This window comes from Cervus canadensis, chromosome 15, assembly GCF_019320065.1.
Source record: "Cervus canadensis isolate Bull #8, Minnesota chromosome 15, ASM1932006v1, whole genome shotgun sequence".
Taxonomy (NCBI): Eukaryota; Metazoa; Chordata; class Mammalia; order Artiodactyla; family Cervidae; genus Cervus; species Cervus canadensis.
Window position 1 is genome coordinate 32198342 of NC_057400.1, and position 26095 is coordinate 32224436.

Here is a 26095-nt window from a genome sequence, read left to right on the forward strand (position 1 = left end):
TATGAACAAAACTGTTTTAATACAGTTACTGCATTTATAAACATGCAGCACAGTTGGAAACAAAGAATTTAAAAACACAGAAATATATTTTGTATCTAAGAATGAACGGACGCTGAAGAATTACATTTTTCGTTTTTTTTTAAGGAAAGGGACTTTCATTTTTGTCAAGCACTGACAGGAAGTTGGGTTCAGGAGCTCTAATTTTCATAGATTCCATCAGTCTATTCTTCAAAGTATGCTGTGTGAGGTTGCCCGAGGGAACATTTGACCACCTCGACTTCTCCACCTCCATTCTTCTCCCGCTGAAAGTGAATGCTAATGAAATCCTCTACAACTTCTTCATCTGTCGTCTGAAGGTCTTTCAGTCCAGTCAGAAGCACTGTCCTCTTAGACACTCCTGAAAATACCTAAGGAGGAAAACAGAAAAATAAAAGATAAATAGCAATTTTCTAAGAACTTTGAATTGCAAAACTTTACATTTGTAAGCTCTGCTCAATATTTTGGACATTATCCTAAGAGAGACAAGGGGCCTCAGGAAGATTTTTCAAGGAAGGGAATATCAGTTAGACATTGAGTTTCAGAAAGATAACTCTGGCAGAATTGTGACAAGTGGAGGAAAAGAAGGCAACTCTATGGACAGAGAGACCAGTTAGAGAAGTAGTGAGAAGTGGAAGTGAAAAAAGTGAGTGATTAAATGGATGTTGGAAGTGAAGCTAAACCAAGAGTTAGGCATGAGTTCTAGTTTTCAAGATGGTAGACTAGGTAGATCATGATGACCGTTTGAGGAACAGAAAACATAACCTTTCTATTAGGAACAGAAAAAAGCAGCAGGTTTGGAGTAAAGATAATGAATTCAGAGAAAAGAAGAAGGGAAAACCATTTTTAATGCCCAATGATAGTAGATATATGAGAAAAATGTAGTTATGTCTTCACATACAAAAATATTGTGCCATAGTCTGAGTAATTTCGGTTTTTAAAAAGTGAATAATAAATTAAATAACATACAGTTTTACATTAAAAAGTATTCTTAAAATAGAAAAATTCATTCTGTACCAAGCAGATATGAAGAAACTATTTTGATATCCCTCATTAATAAGATTCAAATGAAAACAGAATCATAACCTTATATTTCTGTGGGGGTGGGGAGTCAAGCAATTAGCTTCCAAAATGAAAGAAAACAGATGACTTTACCTGAAACTTTTTCAAGTGTGTTTCTGTATATGGAGAAACTGTAACTCTATGGCAGTTTTGATTTATATAAAGAGGATAGTCTTTCATTTTCAAAATCCTGTCAGCAACTAGAAATAAATTTTTAAAAATTATTTTCTTCTTTATTATAGACATTTTCTTCTTTGTCATAAACATTTTTAACCAAAGGTAAAACTTCCTTCAAATAGAATGTCAAAGTAAACAGTGACTTGAGTGATTAATTTTTAAGAAACTCTAAAGTCCCTTACAATTCACAGTACATAGTTTTGAAAAACATAAGACCAAATGATAATGAGACTTAGATAGCTCCATCTATCTTAAACTATCAGTCAGTCAATGGACAGTGTGCTACAAAGGCCTCAGATAGACCCACCTTGAGCTACATAAAATGGGGTAACCATCTGCAAAAAGTAACCCAGCCACCCTAACAAAACCCAGTATTTCCCAATCTTTCAAGAAGTATATGTGAAAAATACAATTAGAATACTCTCTATCTTTATGTGAGAAATTTATGGAAAATTACTATATTACTATGATATACATAAAATTACTCTAACTGATACATGACATTCAGTAAACCTCTGTAACGATGTTAATCAAAGGAGGAGGGGTGCTGAATGTCATCCAGAAAACATGAATGCAAATAAAAAAAATTCATCGGTTTTCTCCAACATAAAAAATAATCAGAATTATTTTTAGCAGCATTTTTCTCCTAGAGGGGAAACAGCTAATGTGTCAAGATTGCATAAAGTTTAACAGAAACAGTTCTTAAGAATATCTGATCACTTCTTTTCTCCTCTCACCAGTCCACCTTGAATCAGCCAGGTGGTACAGTGATTAAGACTGCAGACCCTTGCTGGTGAGAACATTGAGGAATTGGTACCCTGATATATTGCAGGTAGGAATGCAATAGTGCAGTCACTGTGGAAAGCAGTATAGCGGTTCCTCAAACATTAAATATAGAATTACCATATTACCTAGCAATTCCAGAAAGATTTTGAAAAATATTCTCCTAACCATAACTACATAACAGGACAAAGGGAAGTTTGGAAATTTAAGGAAATGTCTCAATTTTTATTAAATTAATGTTCTCTCTTATTTCAATTTTATTTAAAAAACATGTATTTTTTTTATTATGAAAAAACCTAATTGGGCAACGGCTTTTAATTGTATGGTTGGATTTCTATCATATGTAATAAACCCAGGAGGAGCCCTAAGAACTAACCAGAGCAAGAGACTTTTTTTATTGACAATTACTTGACTTTGGACACAGTGGGGGAAGGAGAGGGTGGGGGGAACTGAGACAGTAGCACTGAAATATGTAAAATAGATAGCTAGTGGGAAGTTAACACAGGGAGCTCAACGTGGTGCTCTGTGGCAGCCTCGGGGGGATGGGGTCGGGGATTGATGGGAGGTTCAAGAGGGAGGGGACATATGTATACTTATGGCTGATTCACACTGTTATATGGCAGAAGCCAACACGATATTGTAAAGCAATTATCCTCCAATTAAAAATAAATTAATAAAAAAGAAAGTCACTTGAACATATTAACAGAAGCAGCTGGAGAATCTTTTATTTTTAATCATAATAATGTAAACCTCCCTAAGATGATTTGATAAAAGTCCATTTCTACTGAAAAAGGGAACAGCTCTTCTCTCCATTTCCCCCTTTTTCTTCCTGGAAACAATTCCCTCCATCTAAGAGACCCTTGTCAATGGTCAAAAGCGAGATGGAAGAGACAATTTTATATGTATATACACACATATAGATACATATGTGTGAAAGTGGTGAAAGTGAAAGTCGCTCAGTCGTGTCCGACTCTTTGTGACCCCATGGACTGTTTAGTCCATGGAATTCTCCAGGCCAGAATACTGGAGTGGGTACCCTTTTCCTTCTACAGGGGATCTTCCCGACCCAGGGATTGAATCCAGGTCTCCCGAATTGCAGGCAGATTCTTTACCAGCTGAGTCACAAGGGAAGCCCTATATATGTGTGTGTGTGTGTGTATATATATATGTATATATATATAAAACAAGCTTCCCTTGTGGCTTAGCTGGTGGCCCTGTATATGTGAGTGTATATATATATATAAAACAAGCTTCCCTTGTGGCTCAGCTGGTAAAGAATCTGCCTGCAATGCAGGAGACTGGGATTCAATCCCTGGGTCAGGAAGATCCCCTGGAGAAGGGAAAGGCTAACCACCCCAGTATTCTTGACTAGAGAATTCCGTGGACAGAGGAGCCTGGCGGGCTACAGTCCATGGAGTCGCAAAATTTCTCTGCCACACACCCACTGTGTGATCTTGGGTAAACTATTTATCTTGCATATGTCTTAGCTGCCTCATCATTAAAATGAATATAAAACCTACATTCAGAGTTGTGCTATGGATCAGAGGAGATATATGTATAAAACACCCGGCTCCATGCCTGGCAGGTGATAGGAAGGCACTAACACAGAGGGACGTGTTATTTCTAATCTTATTCTTAATAGTATTCAGGAAAATTATTTTCAGGACACTACCATTTTATAAGATTAAAAAATCCCTGTTATTATGCTACCTAATAAATTCCAAATAAAAGAAGCAGAAAAAGAAATATTTTTAGACCTGGCAAAGCATAATTTAAACACCAGAGTACTGTTTAACTCTCTGAGTGCCGGAATACCTCCACTTTCCACAAAGGTGATGAGGGCGCTCCGGGTCTGCTTATCATACTCCACGTACTCCACTTCTCCGCCTCCGTTGCGAGACTTAGAGAAACTCAATTCTAGCTTGTCTCTCATCTGACTTTCTGGCAGTTCATCAGGAATGTCAGTAACGTTGATTTTCATATTAGACACTGCTACGTGAACCTGGGAAATTGTTTCATGTTCAGAATATGGATGAGAAGTGTCTGTGCTTAATAGCATTCTAAAAAGCTTTGATCACCGTGTTACCTGGAATTTGACTCCTGAATTTAACGGAACTGGGTTGGCCATCAGCGTCACATTTTCACTCTGTACCTGCACATGATGGCGTTCCATTCTGATCACATTTTGGGCAACTGAAAAATAATTTGGGAAGTATTAATCTCCAATATTTCAATACATTTTTACACATCTGGCTTAACAAAAAAATAAGCCTGGATAGTTTAACTTTTCTTTAATTTTTTTATTTAAAAAAATTTTTTGGTGTTGTTTATTTATTTTTGGTGATGCTGAGTTGCGGTGAGTGGGGCTTACTGTCTAGTCATGGTACATTGGCTCTAGAGTGTGGGCTCAGTAGCTGTGGTGCTACTGACTTGGTTGCCCCATGGCATATGGGGTCTTAATTTCCAAACTAGGGACCAAAGCTGCATCCCCTGCATTGGCAGGCAGGTTCTCAACCACAGGACCACCAGGGAAGTCCCCAAATTTTCTTTAATTTTCAGGGATCTTATTTTTACATTTTTCTTAGGATTTCTACATGATAATGGTGTTGCCACCATACTAGGATATATTAATGTCAAAATACATCTGCAAAAAATTACAATGTAGAAATTCTTGAGTTCTAGATTCATCTCTTAAGAGATAAGCTTGATGATCATTTAGAAATTCAGTACAGTTAACACCCTTCCTTTCCACTGTTGACAGAGTCATCAGAGAATTCCCTCAGTACATTAAAGCACAGCCAGAAATTTCTTCCAGGTTGAGTAAGCTGGGAAGACTTTTGTAGGTCAGTGTCATTCTGACAATTAATCTTATTTATCATTTCTCACTTCTACTTAATATGTTACAAGCACCATAAAAACAAATATTTGTTCTTATCTCTGTCTTTCCCAAAGAATACATATTAAAGACCACATAGACTTAAATACCAAAGAGTGAATCTTCATTATTTTTTGGAAGGTGGGTCATGTTTAACAAAGAATTCTACTTTCACTAAAACACTCTTGAGATCATTCATTAAAAAGTCAACAGCCTTGATAAAACTGACCACAAAACTATCAAATCTAATTTATCCATGCAAATAGGAGAGGCTCAGTAATATAATTTTTCCAAAAATCATTAGAAATCCAACAGCAACTATATGTCAGTTTAAAATGCATGTGGGTATGTGTTTTTTATAACTGTGTGACATAAGAGTTTAAAACACTTTACTCATTGATATTGGAGCTGTTTATTCTAATATGTCATGAAGACAAAAGATGCCCAATCCTGGGCTTATAAACTTCACATGTGTTTATGACAACCAGACAGCACACCACAGCCAGAGAAAGAGAGAAACAGGGCTAGAAAACAGGGCGTTGTCAGTGGGAATTCAGATGCCTCGTACCATGATATGACTCTATAACTTGAATTATAGCGTTTTTGTTGTTGTTAATGACAACCGGCAACAATAACAGAGGATGCCAACTATAAGTAATACTTAGATGATGACCTTTCCCTCCCAATCCCCCCTCTCCCTGGCCCCCCAAACCTCCAACATCTGGTGATCTGACGCAGTTGAGAGGCACTACTGTGTTTCAACCCTTGTGACTCTGACTGTCAAAAGCCAACTCCCACTGATTTGTGTAGGAACCCAAAGTTGTCCCAGAGGAGCAGGACGTCAGATTCATGCCAAGGGTGGGAGCTATCTCTGAAGAGAATCTTATTCTCAGCATCCCCAGGTAATTTCTATGTGGGATCCCAACTTCCCAAATCCTCACTTCCATCTTTCAGTTATATCCCAGTGACCACTGCCAACGGCCAACAGGGCTCTTGACCTCACCCTCCATCCACAGCTACAGGGGTGGAGCCAGGGCAGACAAAGTGTGTGCATATAGTGACCTGCCAGAATGCCTTTCTATTTATTTTCGGGCTACAGTAACTAACCAGGCATCAGGAGACATGAGTTATAATCCTGGACTCCCAGTACCTGAGCACTGGAAGGGCCTGTGAAGACTATCTGATCCCACTCATCACTTGGCAAATATGAGAACAGAGGCCCAGATGGTGGCCTGCTCAGAGGAATAATGGTCCAGCAGAAAGTACAAGGGTACTCGGGGTTTGGTTCTCAGCTCAGCAGTTTATCACCCGTATGGACCTTGTGCAAGTAAGCTTTTGTTTCCTTGGCTGAAAAATTTCTTAATATGGAGCAATAATGACAACTAACATTTATTAAGTGTTTATTATGTATCAGATACTGTGCTAAATATTTTTTCAACACTTCTCATTTGATATTCAAAGCAAACCCATGAGGTAGGCACTGTCACAAAGCCTGCCATAAAAACTTGAGATTTATAAAGAACCCAACCCAAACTACACTTCTGTAAAGAGGCAAAGCTGGGGACTTCCCTGGCGGTCCAGTGGCTACACCTCTTTGTTCCCAATGCAGGGAGCCCAGGGTCGGTTCTGGTCAGGAAACTAGATCCCATATGCCACAACTAAGACCTGGTGCAGTCAAACAAATAAATAAAAATATTGGGACTTCTCTGGTGGTCCAGTGGTTAAGAATCTGCCTTCCAATGCAGGGGACATGCGTTGGACTCCCTGTTGGGGAACTAAGATCCCACGTGCCGCGGGGCAACTAAGCCTACAGACCACAACAAAGATCCCAAGTGATGCAACTAAGACCCGACACGGTCAATAAATAAATAAAGTGCTGTTTTGGTTTGATTAAAAAAAAAAAAAGAGGCAAAGCTGGCATTCAAAGCCAGATTCTCCTCATTAAGGTGTCCGCAGCTCTCAAGAGGGTTCCACACCATGGTAAACATCAGGTCCCACTCCAAATCTTTGACTCCAGAGCACTTTTCATTCTCATGCCTTGTGCACTTAGGTAAATCACTTAAACATCTGAGAATCTGGTTTCTTAATGATGTAAATAGTATCTCTATCTTAATACTTTTACAGAGTCATGTGAGTATAAAATGAGATCATGTCTGTCAGAACTCTCTGCTTTGCTACCTTGAAACATTATTACTAGTATTATCATTTGCAGGTATCAGGAGTAGTATAAAAACGCTGGTATTGGACATCACAACACGGGTTTGATTTCTAGAGCACACACATTCTATGCTAGCGATCATGTTCGAACCACTGAACATTTCAGAATCTTGTTTTCTGGTCTGTAAAACAGGGATAATCATATGTACCTTGGGGCACCCCTATGAGGATGAGATGAAATGATATATATATATAAATTGTAAAGCAATGGCCAAATATCTACAAAAACTCTTTGGAAGTCCCAGTGCTTTCTAAAGGTAACATGGTCGAGTTTTTGAACATTAGTCATACCTTCTTCTTTTTCAAAGGTAATAAGTGCTTGTCCTTTTTGCAGCTCATAAGGGACTTTTGAGCTCACTTGACATGAATAGGAGATATTTGAAAACTCGCTGTCACTCTCAGGATTCTCCACGGATGTGAACTTTATCTTTGTTTCAGGAATATCCTCATTAATCTAATTCAAACAGAAAGATTTGATTAAAACCAACACAAGAAGTAACTTAAGTCATTCCAATGATAATGTGATCTGATCATCCAGTAATTCATTCTCTACTGACTTCAGAACCCCACAGAATACTGAGTGTGGTCTTATTTAATATCACTAGTAATTGCTTCTTCCCAGAAAAGTACTCAGTAATCTAGTCAAATGCTGATCCTTTAATATTATTTCACAGATGAAATTTTAAGTATATAGTCTCTCACTTTTTCTAGTCAATGTTTAAATTGGTCAATATTGTGTGTTATTTGGTTCTTAAGCCTAAATCATTTCTGCAGAAAAGTATCTTCTAAACAACTATGCCAATAATAGGCTGTTTCACAAAGGAATCATTGCACAGTATCTTTGGTCTCATTGCAAAGAGGTATGAAATAGACGTGGTGCATACTGAAGTTATTTTGACAGCAAACTCAGGTAATGTCATCCAAAGAGAAACTCCTAAATTCAGTTCAGTGACTTAAAATTTATCAAATTTCAATTCCCCCTTCCTCAATACCTGTCCATCAACTTTTTAACCATTCCCAAAACTTAGGTTTATAAAAACGTGAAGGGATACCACTAGCAAGATTTGTTAAAAAAAAAAGAAAAAAAGAAGTCTGAAGGATAAAGTTAAGTGGTTATACTTAGGTGCTGAAAATCACTAGGATGAACAGGTTTTTGTTGTTTAGTCTCTAAGTCATGTCTGACTTTTTTTGCAACCCCTTGGACTACAGCCCACCAGACTCCTCTGTCCATGGGATTTCCCAAGCAAGAATACTGGAGTAGGTTGCCATTTCCTTCTCCAGGGGATCTTCCTGATCCAGGGACCAAATCCATATCTCCTGCATTGGTAGGCAGACTCTTTACTACTGAGCTGCCAGGGAAGCCCTGAACAGACAGTACAATCACACATAAATGCACAAATGAGTCAGGTGTTTTCATTTCTATTTCTTATGGTTATTTTACATGTTGCAAGAAGAAGTGTTATCATGAAGAGATTAGAAAGAGCCAATGAGTCATTTGGTCTAATCTGACATTTATTCTATAATCTGACATGTCACTTTGGTAGAATTTCTGACTACGATAAGTCTGATTTCAAAACAATCTGCAGTGTGAAAAGGCAGTATTTCCCAATAACAGAGAAACATCCAGTATGTCCAGAAGTGTCAAGAGCTTTCCCCAGTGAGAGTGAGACTGCCTGTTTCTAGTCCTGAGAGCACCATGGCAGGGAGCAATGCACTCATGGTCCCTAGACCCCAGTTTTCAGTCCTCTCTGAAGTGGATCAACTGAGCTGGCTGGGTTCCCAAGGCCCTTTGGGTTGTAGGATTAAGTGATTCTAGCTCCGGTCTAAAAATTATGCAGGATCTTAACAGAGACTTCTCTAAACCTCACAAACACAAGAAGCTTCACTTTTGATATTTAACATTCTACCCCCAACTTCAGAAATAAAAAGCGATAATGCTTTAAAGTAAGTATTTTAACAATCTGGGTTTTGATGAAGAAAAAAGAGTGAGAGCTGTCTAATTCAAACAAAGGAAAAATTAAGAAAGAATTTAAATGGTAAAGATACTCTTGCAATTTTTTTTTAAAACCGTGAAACTCACTTAAATTATTACTTGGATGAGGAGAGCAATGAAAGAACTCAGCGAGAAGACCAAAAATTTGATCCAAAAGTGACTGATAATGACCATCACTGGGGGCTGTGTGTGTTGCATCAATGTGTACATGAGTATTAAAACATGCATTAGCATAAACGTGTGAGTGAGTGAGTGTGTGAAGTCGTTCCGTCGTGTCCGACTCTTCGCGACCCTATGGGCTGTAGCCTGCCAGGCTCCTCCATCCATGGGATTCTCCAGGCAAGAATACTGGAGTAGGTTACCATGTCCTTCTCCAGAGGATCTTGTGGACCCAGGGATTGAACTCAGGTCTCCGGCATTGCGGGCAGACTCTTTACCATCTGGGCCACCAGGGAATCCCAGCATAAATATATAGCAAGATGAAGTTTTATGGAGGGATCATGCACCTGTGACCAGCACCCAGGTCAATCATCAGAACAAGACCAACAACTCAGAAGCCCTCTGGGGTTCCCTTCCAGTTTCTACCTGCCTCTAACAGTAAGCACCATACTAACTTCTAACACTGTGCTTTTGTGATCTACTTAAATCAAAGCATATAGTATGCCCTCTTTTTCCTTTTTTGGTTCAACACTGTGTCTATGAAATTCATCCATATTATTGCATATAGTTATTGCCTGCTCATTTTCATTGCTGTGTAGTATTCCATTATGTGAATACACCCCAATTTATAAATTCATTCTACTATAGAGGGAGAGTTGAGTTGTTTTCAGTTTGGAACTATTGCAAACAGTGGTGACATGAATGATCATAATGTCTTAGAAATGACTTCTGTATCATTAAATTTCTTTTTCTGAAAAAAAAAAAAAATAGCATCTGTTAAAAATGAGATACAAAAATAATTAAAGGGGTACCTGGGAGGTCCTGGTGGTCTCCTGTAACTCAGCTTCAAGTTTTTGGATCTCCTCCTTTAACTGAATATTTTTCTTTGTAATTTCACTAATTAATTTCTAAAAAATAAAATAAAATAACAGTCCAAACTTAAAGAGCCCCAACCTCATTTTTCCAAATGAGTTAAAGAAGCAAAATTTCTCTCTCTGAACAAGGCAAAGAAAGACATTAGATAGTCTCAGAATAAATATGATCACATGAATAAACATTTGTACAACGTTATACAGCATTATCTGTTGATTTTCCTACCACTGCCAAGGATTATTATCTCTATCATACAAACAAGGAAACCACCTTTCATGCTAGATCAAAGTCACAGAAATGTTTATAGTAGAGCAAGGACTGAGACCCATGTCTTCTGAAGCCTAGTTCAGTGCTCTACCAACTTGTTCCTAGCTATTTGTGACTCCAATATGAATTTTAAATTGCACCATAATTGTGGACATATGTTAGTCTGGGGCAATTAAAGATTTTTTTTTTCCACAGTATGGCTCAGGTAGTTTACAGCATAGCCTCCATTCCATCTTGGGTCTGATCATATAATTGTTAACAAAACTCTTAACTTCTAGGTGCAAGTCAAAGAAATGAGAGGAAGTGAAAAAGCAGTTAATGTGAGTTACATAAGAGAAAGAATAGAAATGTGATTCTTCTTGTCAGTCTTGAACACTAGAAGTAAAAAAAAACAACAACTGAAAACCCTAATATTCTTCCAAATTCAAGTTAATGCTGGACAAAGACATATGAAACATGCCTCACTGCAAAACCAATAGATGTAAGTCAATTTTTAATAGTACTCAGTAATTTTTCCTTTTTACCTGGTTTTGTATATCTTTCATAACTTCTTCAGTTTGCTCACATTCCTTAAGAACTTGTTCTTTGTTATCTTCATCAGCTGCCATGACTCCCTAATTATTATAAAAAATAAATAATTCACAAACTAGTACAGCCACTATGGAGAACAGTGTGGAGATTCCTTAAAGAACTGGAAATAGAACTGCCATATGACCCAGCAATCCCACTGCTGGGCATACACACTGAGGAAACCAGAATTGAAAGAGATACGTGTACCCCAATGTTCATCACAGCACTTTTTACAACAGCCAGGACCTGGAAGCAACCTAGATGTCCCTCAGCAGATGAATGGATAAGAAAGCTGTGGTACATATACACAACGGAATATTACCCAGCTATTGAAAAGAATGCATTTTAATCAGTTCTAATGAAGTGGATGAAACTGGAGCCTATTATACAGTGAAGTAAGTCAGAAAGAAAAACATCAATACAGTACATTAATGCATATATGTGGAATTTAGAAAGATGGCAACAATGACCCTATAAGTGAGACAGCAAAAGAGACACAGATGTAAAGAACAGACTTTTGCACTCTGTGGGAGAAGGCGAGGGTGGGATGATTTGAGAGAATAGCATTGAAACATGTATATTATCATATGTGAAATAGATCGCCAGTCCAGGTTTGATGCATGAGACAGGGTGCTCAGGGCTGGTGCACTGGGATGACCCTGAGGGATGGGATGGGGAGGGAGGTGGGTGGCGGGTTCAGGATGGGGAACACATGTACACCCATGGCTGATTCATGTCAATGTATGGCAAAAACCACCACAATATTGTAAAGTAATTAGCCTCCAATTAAAATAAGTAAATTAAAATAAATAAATAAATACTTCAAAGATACATACACACAAAGAGGAAAAAATATCTTTTACCCTTTTATGGATAAAACATCTCTTCTTTGCTATATCTTTTCCCCTACCACCAAAGTCTTTATTATCATGTGAATTATATTCAAACAAATTCTGTATTTCAAATAACTTTCACATCTATAAATATTTAAAAGATTCTAAAAATTCCTTGCATTTTAATACCATAATAGAACATAATAGGTATTAACATTCCTTTGTAGTTCTCAACTCAATCATGATATGATGCTCCATTTTAAAAGACTATTATTTCAGTCCTCTAGACTTTTTCCAAAGGCTTTAATTTAAATATTTAATTCTCCTTATTATACTCCAAGAATGTAATGGAGTGAAAATATCTCCAAACACCTTTCCTCTATGATAACAGAGGTTTTCACAAAACTTCCCCTGAGTTCATACACTTGAACATGAAGAAAAAAATTCATATTTATTTCTAACAATCTCTGATGCAAATGGCATTCTCTTCAAATATGAATATAGGCAAGAAGTCACATGGTATTTGTAGCACCTGTAACAAAAGTCACCAGGGCATATATGCCTCAAGGACTGAAGCCCTTGTGCCCTAGAATCCATGCTCTGCAACAAGAGAACCCAGCACAGTGAGAAGCCCAAACACTGCAACTAGAGAGTAGCCCTCCCTCACCACACCTAGAGCAAAGCCCTCAGCAACGAAGACCCAGCGCAGCCAGAAATTAAGTAATTAACTATTTTTTAAAACATCTCCAGGATGGCAGATAGTTTCATAAAATATTTTAACTCTCCCAGATAGCCTGAAACATTGCTTGTGCTTAACTCTGCTTCAAAATTATGACAGCTATTAAACTCATGACCATAATAATACAGTCTTATAATAAACTGTAGTATACTGGTAAAGTGGAAAGTGAAGTAGAGTGTTAGTCGCTCAGTCGTGTCCGACTCTGCGACCCCATGAACTGTAGCCCACCAGGCTCCTCTGTCCATGGGGTTCTCTAGGCAAGAATACTGGAGTGGGTTGCCATGCCCTTCTCCAGGAGATCTTCCTGACCTAGGGATCAAACCCCAGCCTACTGGGTCTCCTGCATTGGCAGGCGGGTTCTTTACCACTAGCGCCACCTGGGAAGGTATCAGTATACTGGTATACATCACTAAATTAAAAATTTGCTTTTTAAATAACACTGATAATCATATTTCAATATAATTTGTTTCCTTTATAATTCTCTATATTTTGTTTTAAACGACTTCAAAAATTTTTTCAGAAAAGCTCATAGACTTTATCAGACTGGCATCAAAAGAGTAAGAACTCTTGCCTGCATATGAACTTACCGAAATGAAGAAGTCCTAGGTCAAATATGACACAAGGAATATCAGAACTATTTTTACTGTTTTAGAAGCATATTAATAATGTGTCTTAACACAATCTTCCAAGATTTCAACTGATTAAATTCTCACTATCCCTATAGAAAAGAAAGGTATTGCTCTTTAAAAATACAATAGAAGATTAGCAAAAGATTAATTATGGCTTAGTTTACTCAGTGTGACCCCAAGCAGTGTCCAAAAAATGGGTCATATGGTAATTCTACTTTCAATTTTTTGAGGATTCTCCATAACTGTTTTCCATAGTGAATGCACCAATTTACATTCACACCAAGAGTGCCCAAGGGTTCCCTTTTCTCCACATCCTCACAGCATTTGTCAACTTTTGTCTTTTTTATGATGGCCATTTCAATAGATGTAAGGCGTTATCTCACTGGGATTTCAATTTACATTTTACTAGTGATTAGTGATGTTGAGCATCTTTTCATGTTCCCATCGATCTTTCATATATCTTCTTTGGAGAAATGTCTTTTTAAGTCCTTTTGCCCAGTTTTTAGTTGAGTTATTTGATATTTTGGTATTGAGTTTCATGAGTTCTTTATATATTTTGGATATTAACTCTTTATCAGATATAATGAGGCTTCCCCTGTGGCTCAGCGGGTAAAGAATCTACCTGCAATGTGGAGACACAGGAGACACGGTTTTGATCCCTGATCGAGAAGATCTCTTGGAGAAGGAAATGGCAGCCCACTCCAATGGACTGGATTTTCCTGTCTGAAAAATCCCATGCACCGAGGAGCCTGGCGGGCTACAGTCCAAAGGGTGGCAAACAGTCTGACATGACTAAGCACTGTACATTCACATACATCAGATATATGATTTGGAAATATTTTTTTCCATTCCATAGGCTGTCTTTTTACTTTGTTTATGGTTTCTTTTGCTGCACAAACTGTTTAGTTTAATATGGTCCTGTAACTTCACAGCTTCACTTCTGGAAATATATCTAAAGGAAAAGAAAATCCTAACTTGAAAAGATTTCTATATCCTGTGTTCATTGCAGCATTATTTACAATAGCCAAGACATGGAAATAACCTACGTGTCCATCAGTGGATGAATGAATAGATAAACAAATTGTGGTATGTGTGTGTATAGTGATTATATACATTGTGATATCATTCAGCCATAAAAAAATGAGGAAATTCTACCATTTGCAACAACATTGATGGACCTTGAAGGCATGATGTCAAGTCAGATAGAAAAAGACAAATATTAAAAAAAAAAAAAGACAAATATTGTATGATCTCACATATAGTCTAAAAAAAAAAAAGAAACCAAATAAAACTCATAGAAGAAAAAGATCAGATTTGTGCTTACCAGAGGTGGAGCGTGATTTGGAGGAAAGTGGTCAAAAGCTACAAACTTCCAGTTATAAGATAAACAAGTAATAGGTATATAATATACATCATGATGACTGTAGCTAACACTGCTATGATACAAAAGGAAGTTGTTAAGAGAGTAAATCCTGAGTTCTTATCACAAGGAGAATTTTTTTTCTGTCTTTTCTTCTTATTGTATCTATATTACAAGATGGATGTTAGCTGAACCTAATATGGTAATCATTTCATAATATGTGCAAGTCAAGCCATCATGATATAAACTTATACAGTGGTGTATGTCAATTATTTTTCAGTAACATCAGAAAAGAAAAAGAAGCAGCAGCGGTCATGAAGCACCTAGATCTTGACTTCTAATCTATTTTCCAATGAAAGGATCTCCTTTGAGCAAAAACGAGCCCTCAAAAGGGCAGGAATACACAAGATGAGCACAGAGCTCCCAGTGGCCAAAGGTACATAAACACGATTTATCAAGTAAGTAAATATGTGGAGGACAACAGGAGCCAGGTTCTTCATTGTCAGAGAAGGTGACTGTAAATATGGAAAGGGAAAAAAATAGAATTAATGCTATGAAATGGAACTAGAGATATCAGTATAATCTCATGATTTCTGATGGATTGACAGGAAAGTACAGAAATTTAAATATAGGTATAAGTGTGCATATGTATGATATTTCCCAGTTCTGTCTGCTAAAAGGGCCTGGAAACAAAGACAATAGCAATGAACACATTTAGCATCCAGAATTTGGTTTCTAATACCATTCTCAGCTACCAGGAACCAAGGCTATTCAGAGAAATGGCTGCTTCTAGAACTGGGACAGGAAAAGTAGAAGACAAGTGTCTTATGATGCCAGAAAGCAAGAAGTGCTCAAAGAATGATGAGAATATGTCACAAGAACAGAGTCCAGCTTGAGGGGGTTCTTACTGGAAAAATTTGGGAATCGATTAAGCAGAGAAATAAATAATGACAGTAATAATTAAATCCATTTAGTACTAAAGCAGATAGATAAATTGATATTTTCGTGACAAAAGGACCATTTAAGTAGCTTAAAATACTTACCCATAAGTACTGCTAACCAAATTCCAGGGCAATCTCAATCACTTAGTTGTTTTGAGTACTCACCAGTCCTGGCATTGACCACCCCTGAAGGAGATCAACAACTTCAGTAGGCATAACTATCAGCTTGCCCTTTTGCATTGAACATGTCAAGCTGATCTTCAAGAATATAAGCACCACAAGGGCAGTGATTTTTGTTTTGTTCTCGAAAGTATGCCCTACTTCATCCAGAACTATACTGGAACAATACCAAAAGAATGCTAGGGACATAGTTTGTACTCAAGAAATGATATTTTTAAATTGTGTTAAAGTTTCCTTACACTGAGCAACCTGTTCTTGAACTTCACATAAGTAGAATAATGTAGCATGTATCCTTTTATATGTACTAGAGTTTTGGAGATTTGTTCACATTATTGCATGTATTAGTAGCTTATTCCTTTTTACTGCTGTGTAGTATTCCCTACATAGATAGTTCACACTTGGTTCATCCATCCTCCTGTTGGTGGGTATTTGGTTGTTTCCAGTTTGGGGTCACTATGAAGAAAAACAAAAACAAACAAAAGAAATACTTCCCCCAACAACACTTATTAATTTCAAAGGGGAAAAGAGCAAATTTTAGTGAAGAAGCCAGGCAGACGCCACCATAATGAAATAGTCAAAGTAAATAATGAGATACATCAAAATTATCTGACATATGATAGGCCCACCAAGAACACAGCAAGACTTCTGTGATATTCCTGCCAAAGATGCATAAACTGAATCTAAGAATGAGGAAACAGGAGACACACTGGCCTGTTCTCTTCAAAAGTGGTAAGCACATGAAAGCCAAGAAAAGACTGAGAAACTGTCCCAGACAGGAGGCTAAAGATACATCGTAACTAAACACCATGCATAATTCTTAACTCTGTTTGTTATACAGGATCTTTGTGCTATACACTATATAATAGGGACAATGGGCAAAATTCAAATTAGATAGAAGGATTAGATGGCATTAATGCACCAATATTAATTTTCTGATCTTGATTGCTGTATCGTAGTTATGTAAAGAACACCTTTTTTTTTTACAGGAAATAAATACTCAAGACTTCCAGATTAATGGGTCATGTTACCTACATTCAAATAACTCAGGAAAAAGAAAAGTTGTTACTTGTAACTTTTCTGTAAGCTTGAAAGGGTTTAAAAAAATTTTTAAGATACATATTAGTAGTTCTTATTGCATCCACAACTGCAGAGTCTTTACAAGGGTATTCATCCCAGATCTTACACAATTTAACCCCACCTAGTCTTGTTTAGACATCTCCTGGACCAAGTTCCTTAACCATACTGAACACTCTAAGGGTTTCTCTTCTCCCTCCTGTCCCTCAATGTCACAACCTCCCTCCCCTGCCAACCTTAATTTCCACTTAATGAAATCCTACTGTTCTTCAGTGTCCATCCCAAATTCCGAGCCCCCTCCCCCAAGTTCCTGAAGTCTTTCTGATTCCCCCAAACGATGTTGCTTCTTCCCCAATACCTCTTTGGGGAGCTTTATTTGGTTACTTATGTCATTTTCCATGACAAGATGGTCATGACCTTGAGGCCAAGGACTACATTCCCTCTTCCTTGTATCCATTCAGAGCACCAGTTCACAAATGGAAAACACTTAATGTTTACAGGACTGCCTGGTATCTTGACTCAGGTATTTGTTTAGCTCTGGACACCTAGGGCATGCGATAATGTTCTCATTACATTTCCGGGAAGCAGAAACTGCAACATTCTTTAACTGCTTTTTAAAGTTTACTCTTAAATGCTTGTAATAAAAGCTCTCAATAATACATTTAACCCATATAAATGGTCTACTACATAATATTCCCAGAACTTGTTACAGCATATCTAGTATCTAGATACTTTCCCTTCTTGATGAATGGGATGTATAGTAATTGCTTTCTTTTTATGCACTCAAAAGGTAGGCAGAATAATGGCCCTTTTAAAGAGGTCCACATCCTAACCCCCATAATCTGTGAAAATGTTAGATTATGCTGCAAAGGAGAACTAAGGTTATGGACTGAATTAAGGGTGCTAATTTACTGCTGACTTTAAAATATAAAGCTCTTCCTGGATTATTGGTGGGGAACAATGTAATCATCAGGGTCCTTCTTCAAAGTGAAAGAGGAAGGCAGAAGAGCAGAATCAGAGTGAGACGTGACACGGGAAGAACATTCAGAGAGATGTAATGCTGCTGGTTTTGAGGATGGAGAAAGGGCACCGCTGAGCTAAAGGAGATGAGCAATCTATAGAAGCAGAAAAAACGAGAAAACAGGTTCACACCATTAGCCTCCAGAAAGGCGGGCAGAGCAGCTGACACCTCGATTTTAACCTAGTGACGCGCACCAGACTTATACTGAATTTTTTTTTTTTTTTTTTTTGGTAATTTGGCCAGGTTGCAGGGCATGTAGGACCTTAGTTCCTCCACCAGGGATCAAACCCACGGCCTCTGCAATGGAAACAGAAAGTCTAACCACTGGACGGCCAGGGAAATCCTCCATATATAATTTTAAGATATTTTGTAGCTTTTAAGGTTTTACCGAGTCCATGGTAATTTATTATGGCAGCAAATTAAAAAAAAAAAAAAACGGTACAAATCACCTCCACCTGTTCAGAACCTATTTCCCTAACATATTCACTGTGGTGCCAGGACTGATAGAGGCAAATCTCCCCATAGGCATGCCTGGCAGCAAAAACAAAGGAAATGAGGCAAAGAAAGGAAAAAAGGAGGTGGAGACGGACAGACACGATTGCTTCTTGTTTTTTAACTTATGCGTGTCGTATAGATAGGGAAACATCACATTCTGGTTTTGGATGTCTCTTTAAATAAAATCCCTGTATGTTCTGAAAAATCAGGCAGGACTGCCAAACCCTGCACCTGCCAAGAGACTAAATCTCTTTAAGGAATCCGTTTTCCTAAGAACTTTCTCCAGAGAGACTACAGAAACAGTGGGGAAACACAAACCATTTTAAGTTTCAATTTCCTAAATGAAGCAAAGCAAAGGAGACGGGGTCAGAGGCCAGGACTGCAGGCAGAAGGGCCCGTGGGACGCGGGCAGGCGCGCCCCTTCGGCGGCTAGGTGGTCCCCTCGGCGGCTAGGTGGTCCCCACGACCTCCGCAGCGGGCAGCGCAGGAGGGCGGCGCAGGGGGTGCGGGCGCAGAGCCAACGACCCCCCACTCTCCGCCAGGCGTTCCCACCAACCCTCACCGCCCCCCACCCCGGAGGTCCCCGGCCCCGCGGAGCCCGTCTTGTCGCCACTCACGGCCTCTCCAGCCCCGGCCCACTAGAAGCGGGAATGGCAGCGAGGGAAGGGGTCGCCCACTCACCCGCCTCGCCTGGCCGAGCGCCGCGCCCAGGTTCCCGGAAACCTCGCCGGCGGCGCGGGTAGTCGCTGGAACCCTCGGGGCCTGGCTGGGGCTCCCTTGTCCGGAAGCGCCTTCAGCCTTTTCCAAATGGCTCGCCCATTTGCTTCCTTTAAGAAAATAGAACAGTTTGCTTCCTTTAAAAAAAAAAAGAAAAAAAGAAGAAAACTACCAAATGATGATTTTCTTTCAGTCTAGTCACTGGTCGAATACCAAACCCGGTTCTCCAATGATTATTCACTAACAAGTTATACCTATTTTCACTTTCGGTTTTTAAAATGTGTTGGTTTCGTTTTTGTTTGGAGGAAATCTACTCCCAAAGTATTCCTGAAGTCTTCATAAACACTCGTTTTAGGACATGTTTTAAAAACCACTCCTTCGGATGTGTATCACAGGACGTGCTTTTGGAAAAATGGACAGAAACCAAATAAAGCCAAGTGGCAGTCTCTCTTCAGACTAACTCTCACTGTAATCTTGTCACTATAACCTTAACCTACAAATCCTCGCAGCCCGCCAAGGTCTACTTTTGTGTGTTCCTTTTGTGACTTCGCAGGAAATTGGAAAAGTGTGGTGTTCAACTGATTTCTGTGATCCATGTCCCTTGAAACTTTTCTTATAATCTTTGGTATTATTGTGAAGCTTGTAAACAAACACTTCACTAGGTGTGATCTTTTTCTTTGAAACGGAAAACATCTGGTTTATTTCAAAAACGGCAGTGTTTCTGAATCCTGCCTAGAGAACCACCCCACAGCTGCACTTACTGTAAATAGGTCAGGGAGCAGATGCGTGAAAATGACTTCCAGATAGAAATTCTAGTTAATAGTGCTGTATAGTCATATGTAAAACTGACATGTAATCTGATAAAAGATTAACCAAAATCAATTCCTTTATATCAAGAATATTGATGGCAATCTAGTTTACGTTGGACTTCCTAACTGAAAAAAATAAAGTGGTGTGTAGACACTTGTGCTCATCAACCCAGTCAAAAGAGCAACAAAACGCTACCTGATACAGCTTGAGAATTACTTCTGGTCTCCCTTAGAATTTTATTTTTTTATTTTATTTTTGGCTGCACCGTGAAGCTTGTGGGATATTAGTTCCCTGACCAGGAATTGAACATGGGACCACAGCAGTGAAAGCACCGAGACCTATAACCCCTGAACCACCAGGAAAATTCCATCCCTTAAAATTTTAAAGAACATGAACTCTAGAAATTATTCAATTCAAACCTCATTTCTTCTTTTATCTTATTTTTGTTTTTTATAAGAAGTTACTAAGCAACAGGACCATGACCACAATGGGACTCATCTAAGATTGACTCCAATATTGTTAAAGGACAAAGGATACAGATAGGAGGGAAGCCATTGGGCCACCCACACGCTGAAGCTGAGCCATGTGTAACAGTCTGAACTCAACTCAGCTTCAGATTCAGGACTCTGCAAAGCACTGAGGTTCTGAAGATAAATAGTCAGATCCCAGATATATTATTGTTAATAGTCATAATTGTGAAGATCTACTGAAAACACCTAAGCATTTTATAAACCTTTTCTGATTTGCCAACAGCAATATGAAATAAGTATTATCCCCATTTTGCAGATGAGGAAACTTAACATGCTGATCCAAATGTAGGCAATGAATCTGTGATGACATTAATATCTTTCTCTATTCTCAACTGTGAAATCAAACTCTACATTGTGTTCTACAGGGCATGAAAAAAGAAGGAATTCTATGGGCATGTATGATTAGGAAATGCTGTATACTGGATTCACACTTGGGAGTTCACAATTCACATCCACACATTAAGAGTTTTGAAAAATATTGCAGGGAAAAATTAAAGCATACATTGGAAAATTTAACTTTAATCTTGAATTTATCAAACTAACTTGACCTTTAAATTCTTTTTTATTTTTCAAGAAACAGATATTTAAATCTTGAAAAGTTTCTAGTGGGGCAATTTGAACTATGCTTTACTAATGATGCGGTCCAGGACTTGATTCCTCAAAATATGGCACCTTGGATATTGACTGTTTTAAGTGGAAGGAGTTTGAGAAAACAATAGAAGCTCTAAGACAGTTACTCTGACCTTCTCCCCACTACTACCTTTCAAAGAACCTCCTGTGAGAGGTGCTCTCTCTATACCTGTAGGAAGCGAGCATTCTTTCTCCAAAGACAAATGGACCCGGAGAAGAATCCTAACAAATCGGCTTTGCTAAGTTTGCCCCAGTTTAATGTGATTACCTCATATCCTCTAACCTATTATACTCTTCCTTGACTATCCTCTCTTCATCAAACCTAGCATAAAAATACTCAGGTCTAACTATTTCTGTGGGTCTTCATTTCATTTTTTTTTTTTTTTTGGCCACGCCACACAGCATGCAGAATCGTAGTTCCCGGACTGGGGATGGAACTTGTGTCCCCTGCAGTGGAAGTATACAGTCCTAACTACAGAATGGCCAGGGAATTCCCATGAGTCTTCATTTCCTTTTGAAGACGTCTATGTCATGTAAAACTTACATTAAATAAATTTGTGTGCTTTTCTCTTGCTCATCTGTCTTTGTCAATTTCATTTTTTAGACCTAGCCAGGAATCCTATGAAGGTCAAGGAAAACTTCTTCCTTCTATCTATCTACCTACCTGTCTACCTACTTATATATCTGAACATGTCATGTAAATCTACACAGCCATGATGTGAGATGTATATTGTGTTACAGATTTATCTCCCCATCAGATGGCAATGAACTTCTCCCAGGCTTCCCTGTAAACGCACAACCTCACCCCCACCCCTACACAAACGCATCAATGTTACCTTCTATACCACATGTGCTATGAAGTGTGATACTAGGAGTAGAATACAGAGAAAGCAGTCCCTTCTACCTCAAGAAGTCAGGGAATGTTCCCTCCGCAGAAGACGTGAAGATTGAGCTGTCTCTTAAAGGCAGAAGCGACTTAGCACACACACACACACTCAAAGGCAAGAGGAAGTGAACTGAGACCAAAGTTCAGGTGAAAAATCCCCAAAGAAACAAACAACTCGGGAGGCACCAAGAGTCTAGTGGGTACACAAACCACGAAAAACCCACCTGATGCCTCTTCTGTTATGTTCTTGCTTTTAGAAAAGGTCTAGCACACCAAATTTACACTGCTGTTGCCATGATTTTGGTAATCCTGTTTGCAGTTCATGCTTGGGGAAGTTGGAGCATTTGTACCGTCCATGCCCAGCACTGTGCAGGGTACTGAGTGATACAAAGGAATTGTTATTGTTTAGTCGCTAAGTCGTGTCTGACTCCTTGCGATCCCACAGACTATAGCCTGCCAGGCTCTTCTGCCCATGGGATTTCCTAGGCAAGAATATTGGAGTGGGGCTTTTCCACCCCCGAAACCGTGCTGGTCCTGAAGCTCTGCGGCAAGCTGTGGAGTCAGGGTTCTGTTCTGCAGGATGGGGGTTGTTAAAGTTGTCCAAAACAAGGCCTACTTCAAGGGATACAAAGTGAAATTCAGAAGACAGCAAGAGGGCAAAGCTGACTACTATGCTCAGAAACGACTGGTAATCCAAGATAAAAATAAGTACAACACACCTAAATACAGAATGATCGTTCATGTAACGAACAGAGATATTATTTGTCAGATTTCTTATGCCTGTATAGAAGGAGATATGATAGTTTGTGCAGCTTATGCTCATGAACTCCCAAAACGTGGTGTGAAGTTTGGCCTGACAAATCATGCTGCAGCATATTGTACTAGCCTGCGCTGGCCCACAGGCTTATTAATAGGTTTGGTATGGACAAAATTTATGAAGGCCAAGTCAAGGTGACGGGAGATAAATACAATGTGGAAAGCATTGATGGTCAACCTGGTGCCTTCACTTGTTACCTAGAGGCAGGACTTGCCAGAACTACTACCAGGAATAAAGTTTTTGAGGCCCTAAAGGGAGCTGTCCCTGGAGGCTTGTCTATCCCTCAGTACAAACGGGTCCCCAGTTATGACTCAGAAAGCAAAGAATTCAGTGCTGAGGTACACCAAAAGCACATCATGGGGCAGAAAGCTGTAGATTACATGCATTACCTGATTGAAGAAGATGAGGATGCTTATAAGAAACAATTCTCTCAGCACATAACGAACATAACTCCAGACATGTTGGAGGAGATGTATAAGAAAGCTCATGCTGCAATACGAGAGAATCCAGTGTATGAGAAGAAGCCTAAGAAAGAGGTTTAAAAAGAAGAAGTAGAACCATCCCAAAATGTCACTTGCCCAGAAGAAAGATTGGGTAGCTCAGAAAAAGGCAAGCTTCCTTAGAGCTCGGGAATGGGCGGCCAAGAGTTAAACCAAACCACAATTTTCTATCAAGATTTTTCAGATAAAGACAATAATTAACTTATTGAACAAGCAGCAGAAAAAAAAAGAATATTGGAGTGGGTTGCCATTTCCTCTCCAAGGGATCTTCTCACCCAGGGATTGAACCCGAGTCTCCTGTATTGGATTCTTTACCACTGAGCTACTGGGGAAACCCACAAATGAATTAGGTAACATCATGCTGGTTTTCAAGAGGTTTGGACTGAAATATCTAGAGTAAAGGAATGTTGCTAAGAAGGTAGATTTCAAATGCTCTCACCACAAAGAGAAAACAATAATTATATGACATGATGGAAGTATTATCTACGGGGGTAATCATTTGATCCCTATATAAATGTAACAAATCAATACTTTGTATGCCTGTTCATCTTAAACTAACACATTATCTGTCAATTGTATCTCAACAAAGCTGTAAAAAAAAAATAAGTAAAATAGTAGACAACAGCTTTTTTAAAAAGTAAAAGAAAATGAATATTCTATCCCTTACTATCAGGCAGGGCTTCCCTGGAGGTTCAGTTGGTAAAGAATCTGCCATAAAAAAAAAAAAAAAAAAAAGAATCTGGCGCAATACTGTACAGTATTCTTGGGCTTCCCAATGCCGGAGACCTGGGTTCGATCCCTGGGTTAGGAAGATCCCTTGGAGAAAGGAATGGTTACCCACTCCAATATTCTGGCCTGGAGAATTCCATGGACTGAAGATAGTCCATGGGTCACAAAGAGTTGGACACGACTGAGCAACTTTCACTTACTCACTATCAGGCAGGCAGTACTATATAAAGAGCATGCTTTTGGTATGAGTTGTTGGTTTGAATACTAATTTCAAGTTACTGAAGTTTTCCAGCCTCATTTTTCTCCTCTGTAGAATGAAACTGTTGTCAATTAGATACTGATACATGTCAAAGGCTAAACACAGTGCATTACCCAGGAAAAGTGCTCAATTAGCTTGACACTGGTAGCCCAGGTAGCTGTTACTATCTTTTTTTTTGGCCGCACTTCACCATGAGGGATCTTAGTTCCCCACCTGGGATCAAACCATGCCCTGGCAGTGAAATTGCAGAGTCCTAACCACTGGACCACCAGAGAATTCCCTGCTATTACTATCTTATTTCTTTTGTGTCACCTGCTGCTGCTGCTAAGTCGCTTCAGTCGTGTCCGACTCTGTGAGACCCCATAGACAGCTGCCCACCAGGCTCCTCCATCCCTGGGATTCTCCAGGCAAGAACATTGAAGTGGGTTGCCATTTCCTTCTCCAATGCATGAAAGTGAAAAGTGAAAATGAAGTTGCTCAGTCGTGTCCGACTCTTCGTGACCCCATGGACTGCAGCCTACCAGGCTCCTCTGTCCATGGGATTTTCTAGGCAAGAGTACTGGAGTGGATTGCCATTGCCTTCTCCATGCAATACAAATACTTATTTCTAACTAGTAGTTAGATACAAAAATAGGAGTCAAATACTCTGGGCCTATAACCCCTTTGAATAGGTTTTCATGTTAGTGTATGAAAGTTTGACTAAGTGAATAAAATATTGTGAGCTCAATCAAGCATTTAGAAACAGAAGTTAATCCAAGTAAAATAACAATAATAATATTAAAGAATAAAGGGCATTACCTTCTTAAATCATGCCTGGGCCACTGACTTATCATATAAACATAAATGATCAGTCAGAAAATTCTGTTTTTTGTTAAAGTATTTAGAGAATAAAGCTACTGTCTTTGGAAAATGCTGAAAAGAACAAGTAATTGTTTTGCTCATGAAATAGATGCTCAGAAATAAACACTGATCCTTAATATCCAAGCCTGTAAGGTATCAAGCAGTAAACCTCAATACTATATTATGGAAATTATTTTAAGGGAATATGAGAATATTGCTGACATTTTCCTATTTTGCTTACAAACTGAATACTGCTTCTGACAGAATTCTCTCAGGGTGAAGTGATAGGAGGATAAATCCAACCATTTGGCTTGAACTTAAGATCACAGGGGAGGAAAAGTTTAAAGAACCTTGAGATTTTCAGAGCACTTAAAAAGAACATAGCTTTGGAATGTTGGAAAAATCAAGATATTAAATTCTAAATTAATTATGTTATCACCAAAAATCTCAAATGAGAAAGAATAGGGCAAAGCATTCAAATAGATCAATGCAGCTTCTCAGGGAGTTCAGCAGTTAAGAGAATGTGCATAAACATAGTGAAAATAACTAAAGAAATATGTTAAGAAATTTAATTTGCTTGACTATCTGTGATTTTTGATTTGGGAATTTATAGTTTGTTTTTGCCTGAAAAGCTGTATGAGAGGTTCTAAAAATTGCACGTAGCAAGATTTGGGTTGGTGTTTGAATAAGCTGTTTCTGATTATTCCCCTGGCTTGAATATTTCTCTACAAGAGGTGTCAAGTCATGGCAACAAGGAAATTCACCAGTCTATTCAGAGCATTAAAAATATATCAGGCAAAGAGCTCAACGTTCTAAGTTAAACTTGTTTTCTATTTGGTCTTAGTGTACCCAGTTATACATAGGGGCATAATTTCCGCTAAGATATATCTCAGTGTGGTATATGATTTCTGTTGAATCATGTCTCAAAGTCACAAAAAAGAAAACGTGTCTGTGGGTAAGAGAACGCCCTATATACCAAGGCTTCTCAAACTTTAATGCCCATCCAAATCAGCTGGGGATCTTGTTAACATGCAAATCCTGATACCACAGGTATGGGGTGGAGGTTCTTCATTTTGAACCTTGCCTAGTGATG

The 26095-nt window shown here is 38.7% G+C and overlaps 1 protein-coding gene and 1 pseudogene across 2 annotated transcripts; one reads left to right on the forward strand and one right to left on the reverse strand.

Annotated features, from left to right (window-relative positions):
* Positions 1 to 19407, reverse strand: NMI (N-myc and STAT interactor). Of its 2 annotated transcripts, XM_043488099.1 has the most exons (9): positions 19256 to 19407; positions 18966 to 19111; positions 10967 to 11056; positions 10115 to 10210; positions 7442 to 7604; positions 4145 to 4251; positions 3874 to 4060; positions 1192 to 1298; positions 1 to 407 (listed from the first exon to the last, which is right to left on the reverse strand). In XM_043488099.1, exons 3-9 carry the CDS (start codon positions 11048 to 11050, stop codon positions 222 to 224), a joined length of 930 nt encoding a protein of 309 aa, XP_043344034.1. In that variant the 5' UTR covers positions 11051 to 11056; positions 18966 to 19111; positions 19256 to 19407; the 3' UTR covers positions 1 to 221. The 2 variants fall into 2 exon arrangements, with proteins under 2 accessions (XP_043344034.1, XP_043344033.1); XM_043488098.1 differs by lacking the exon at positions 19256 to 19407 and having other exon boundaries at positions 18966 to 19242.
* Positions 19408 to 22431: 3024 nt separating this feature from the next.
* Positions 22432 to 23325, forward strand: LOC122453951 (annotated as a pseudogene).
* Positions 23326 to 26095: the final 2770 nt, after the last annotated feature.

What these genes read in the sequence shown, in the direction of transcription:
- NMI (XM_043488099.1), bottom strand. Translation starts at nt 11,050, where the DNA reads ATGGCAGCTGATGAAGATAACAAAGAACAAGTTCTTAAGGAATGTGAG. An exon ending in AGACCACCAGGACCTCCCAG is followed by an intron (nt 7,605 to 10,114) that starts GTACCCCTTTAA and finishes TGTTTGAATTAG; the next exon opens with ATTAATGAGGATATTCCTGA. An exon ending in TACCTTTGAAAAAGAAGAAG is followed by an intron (nt 4,252 to 7,441) that starts GTATGACTAATG and finishes ATTATTTTTCAG; the next exon opens with TTGCCCAAAATGTGATCAGA.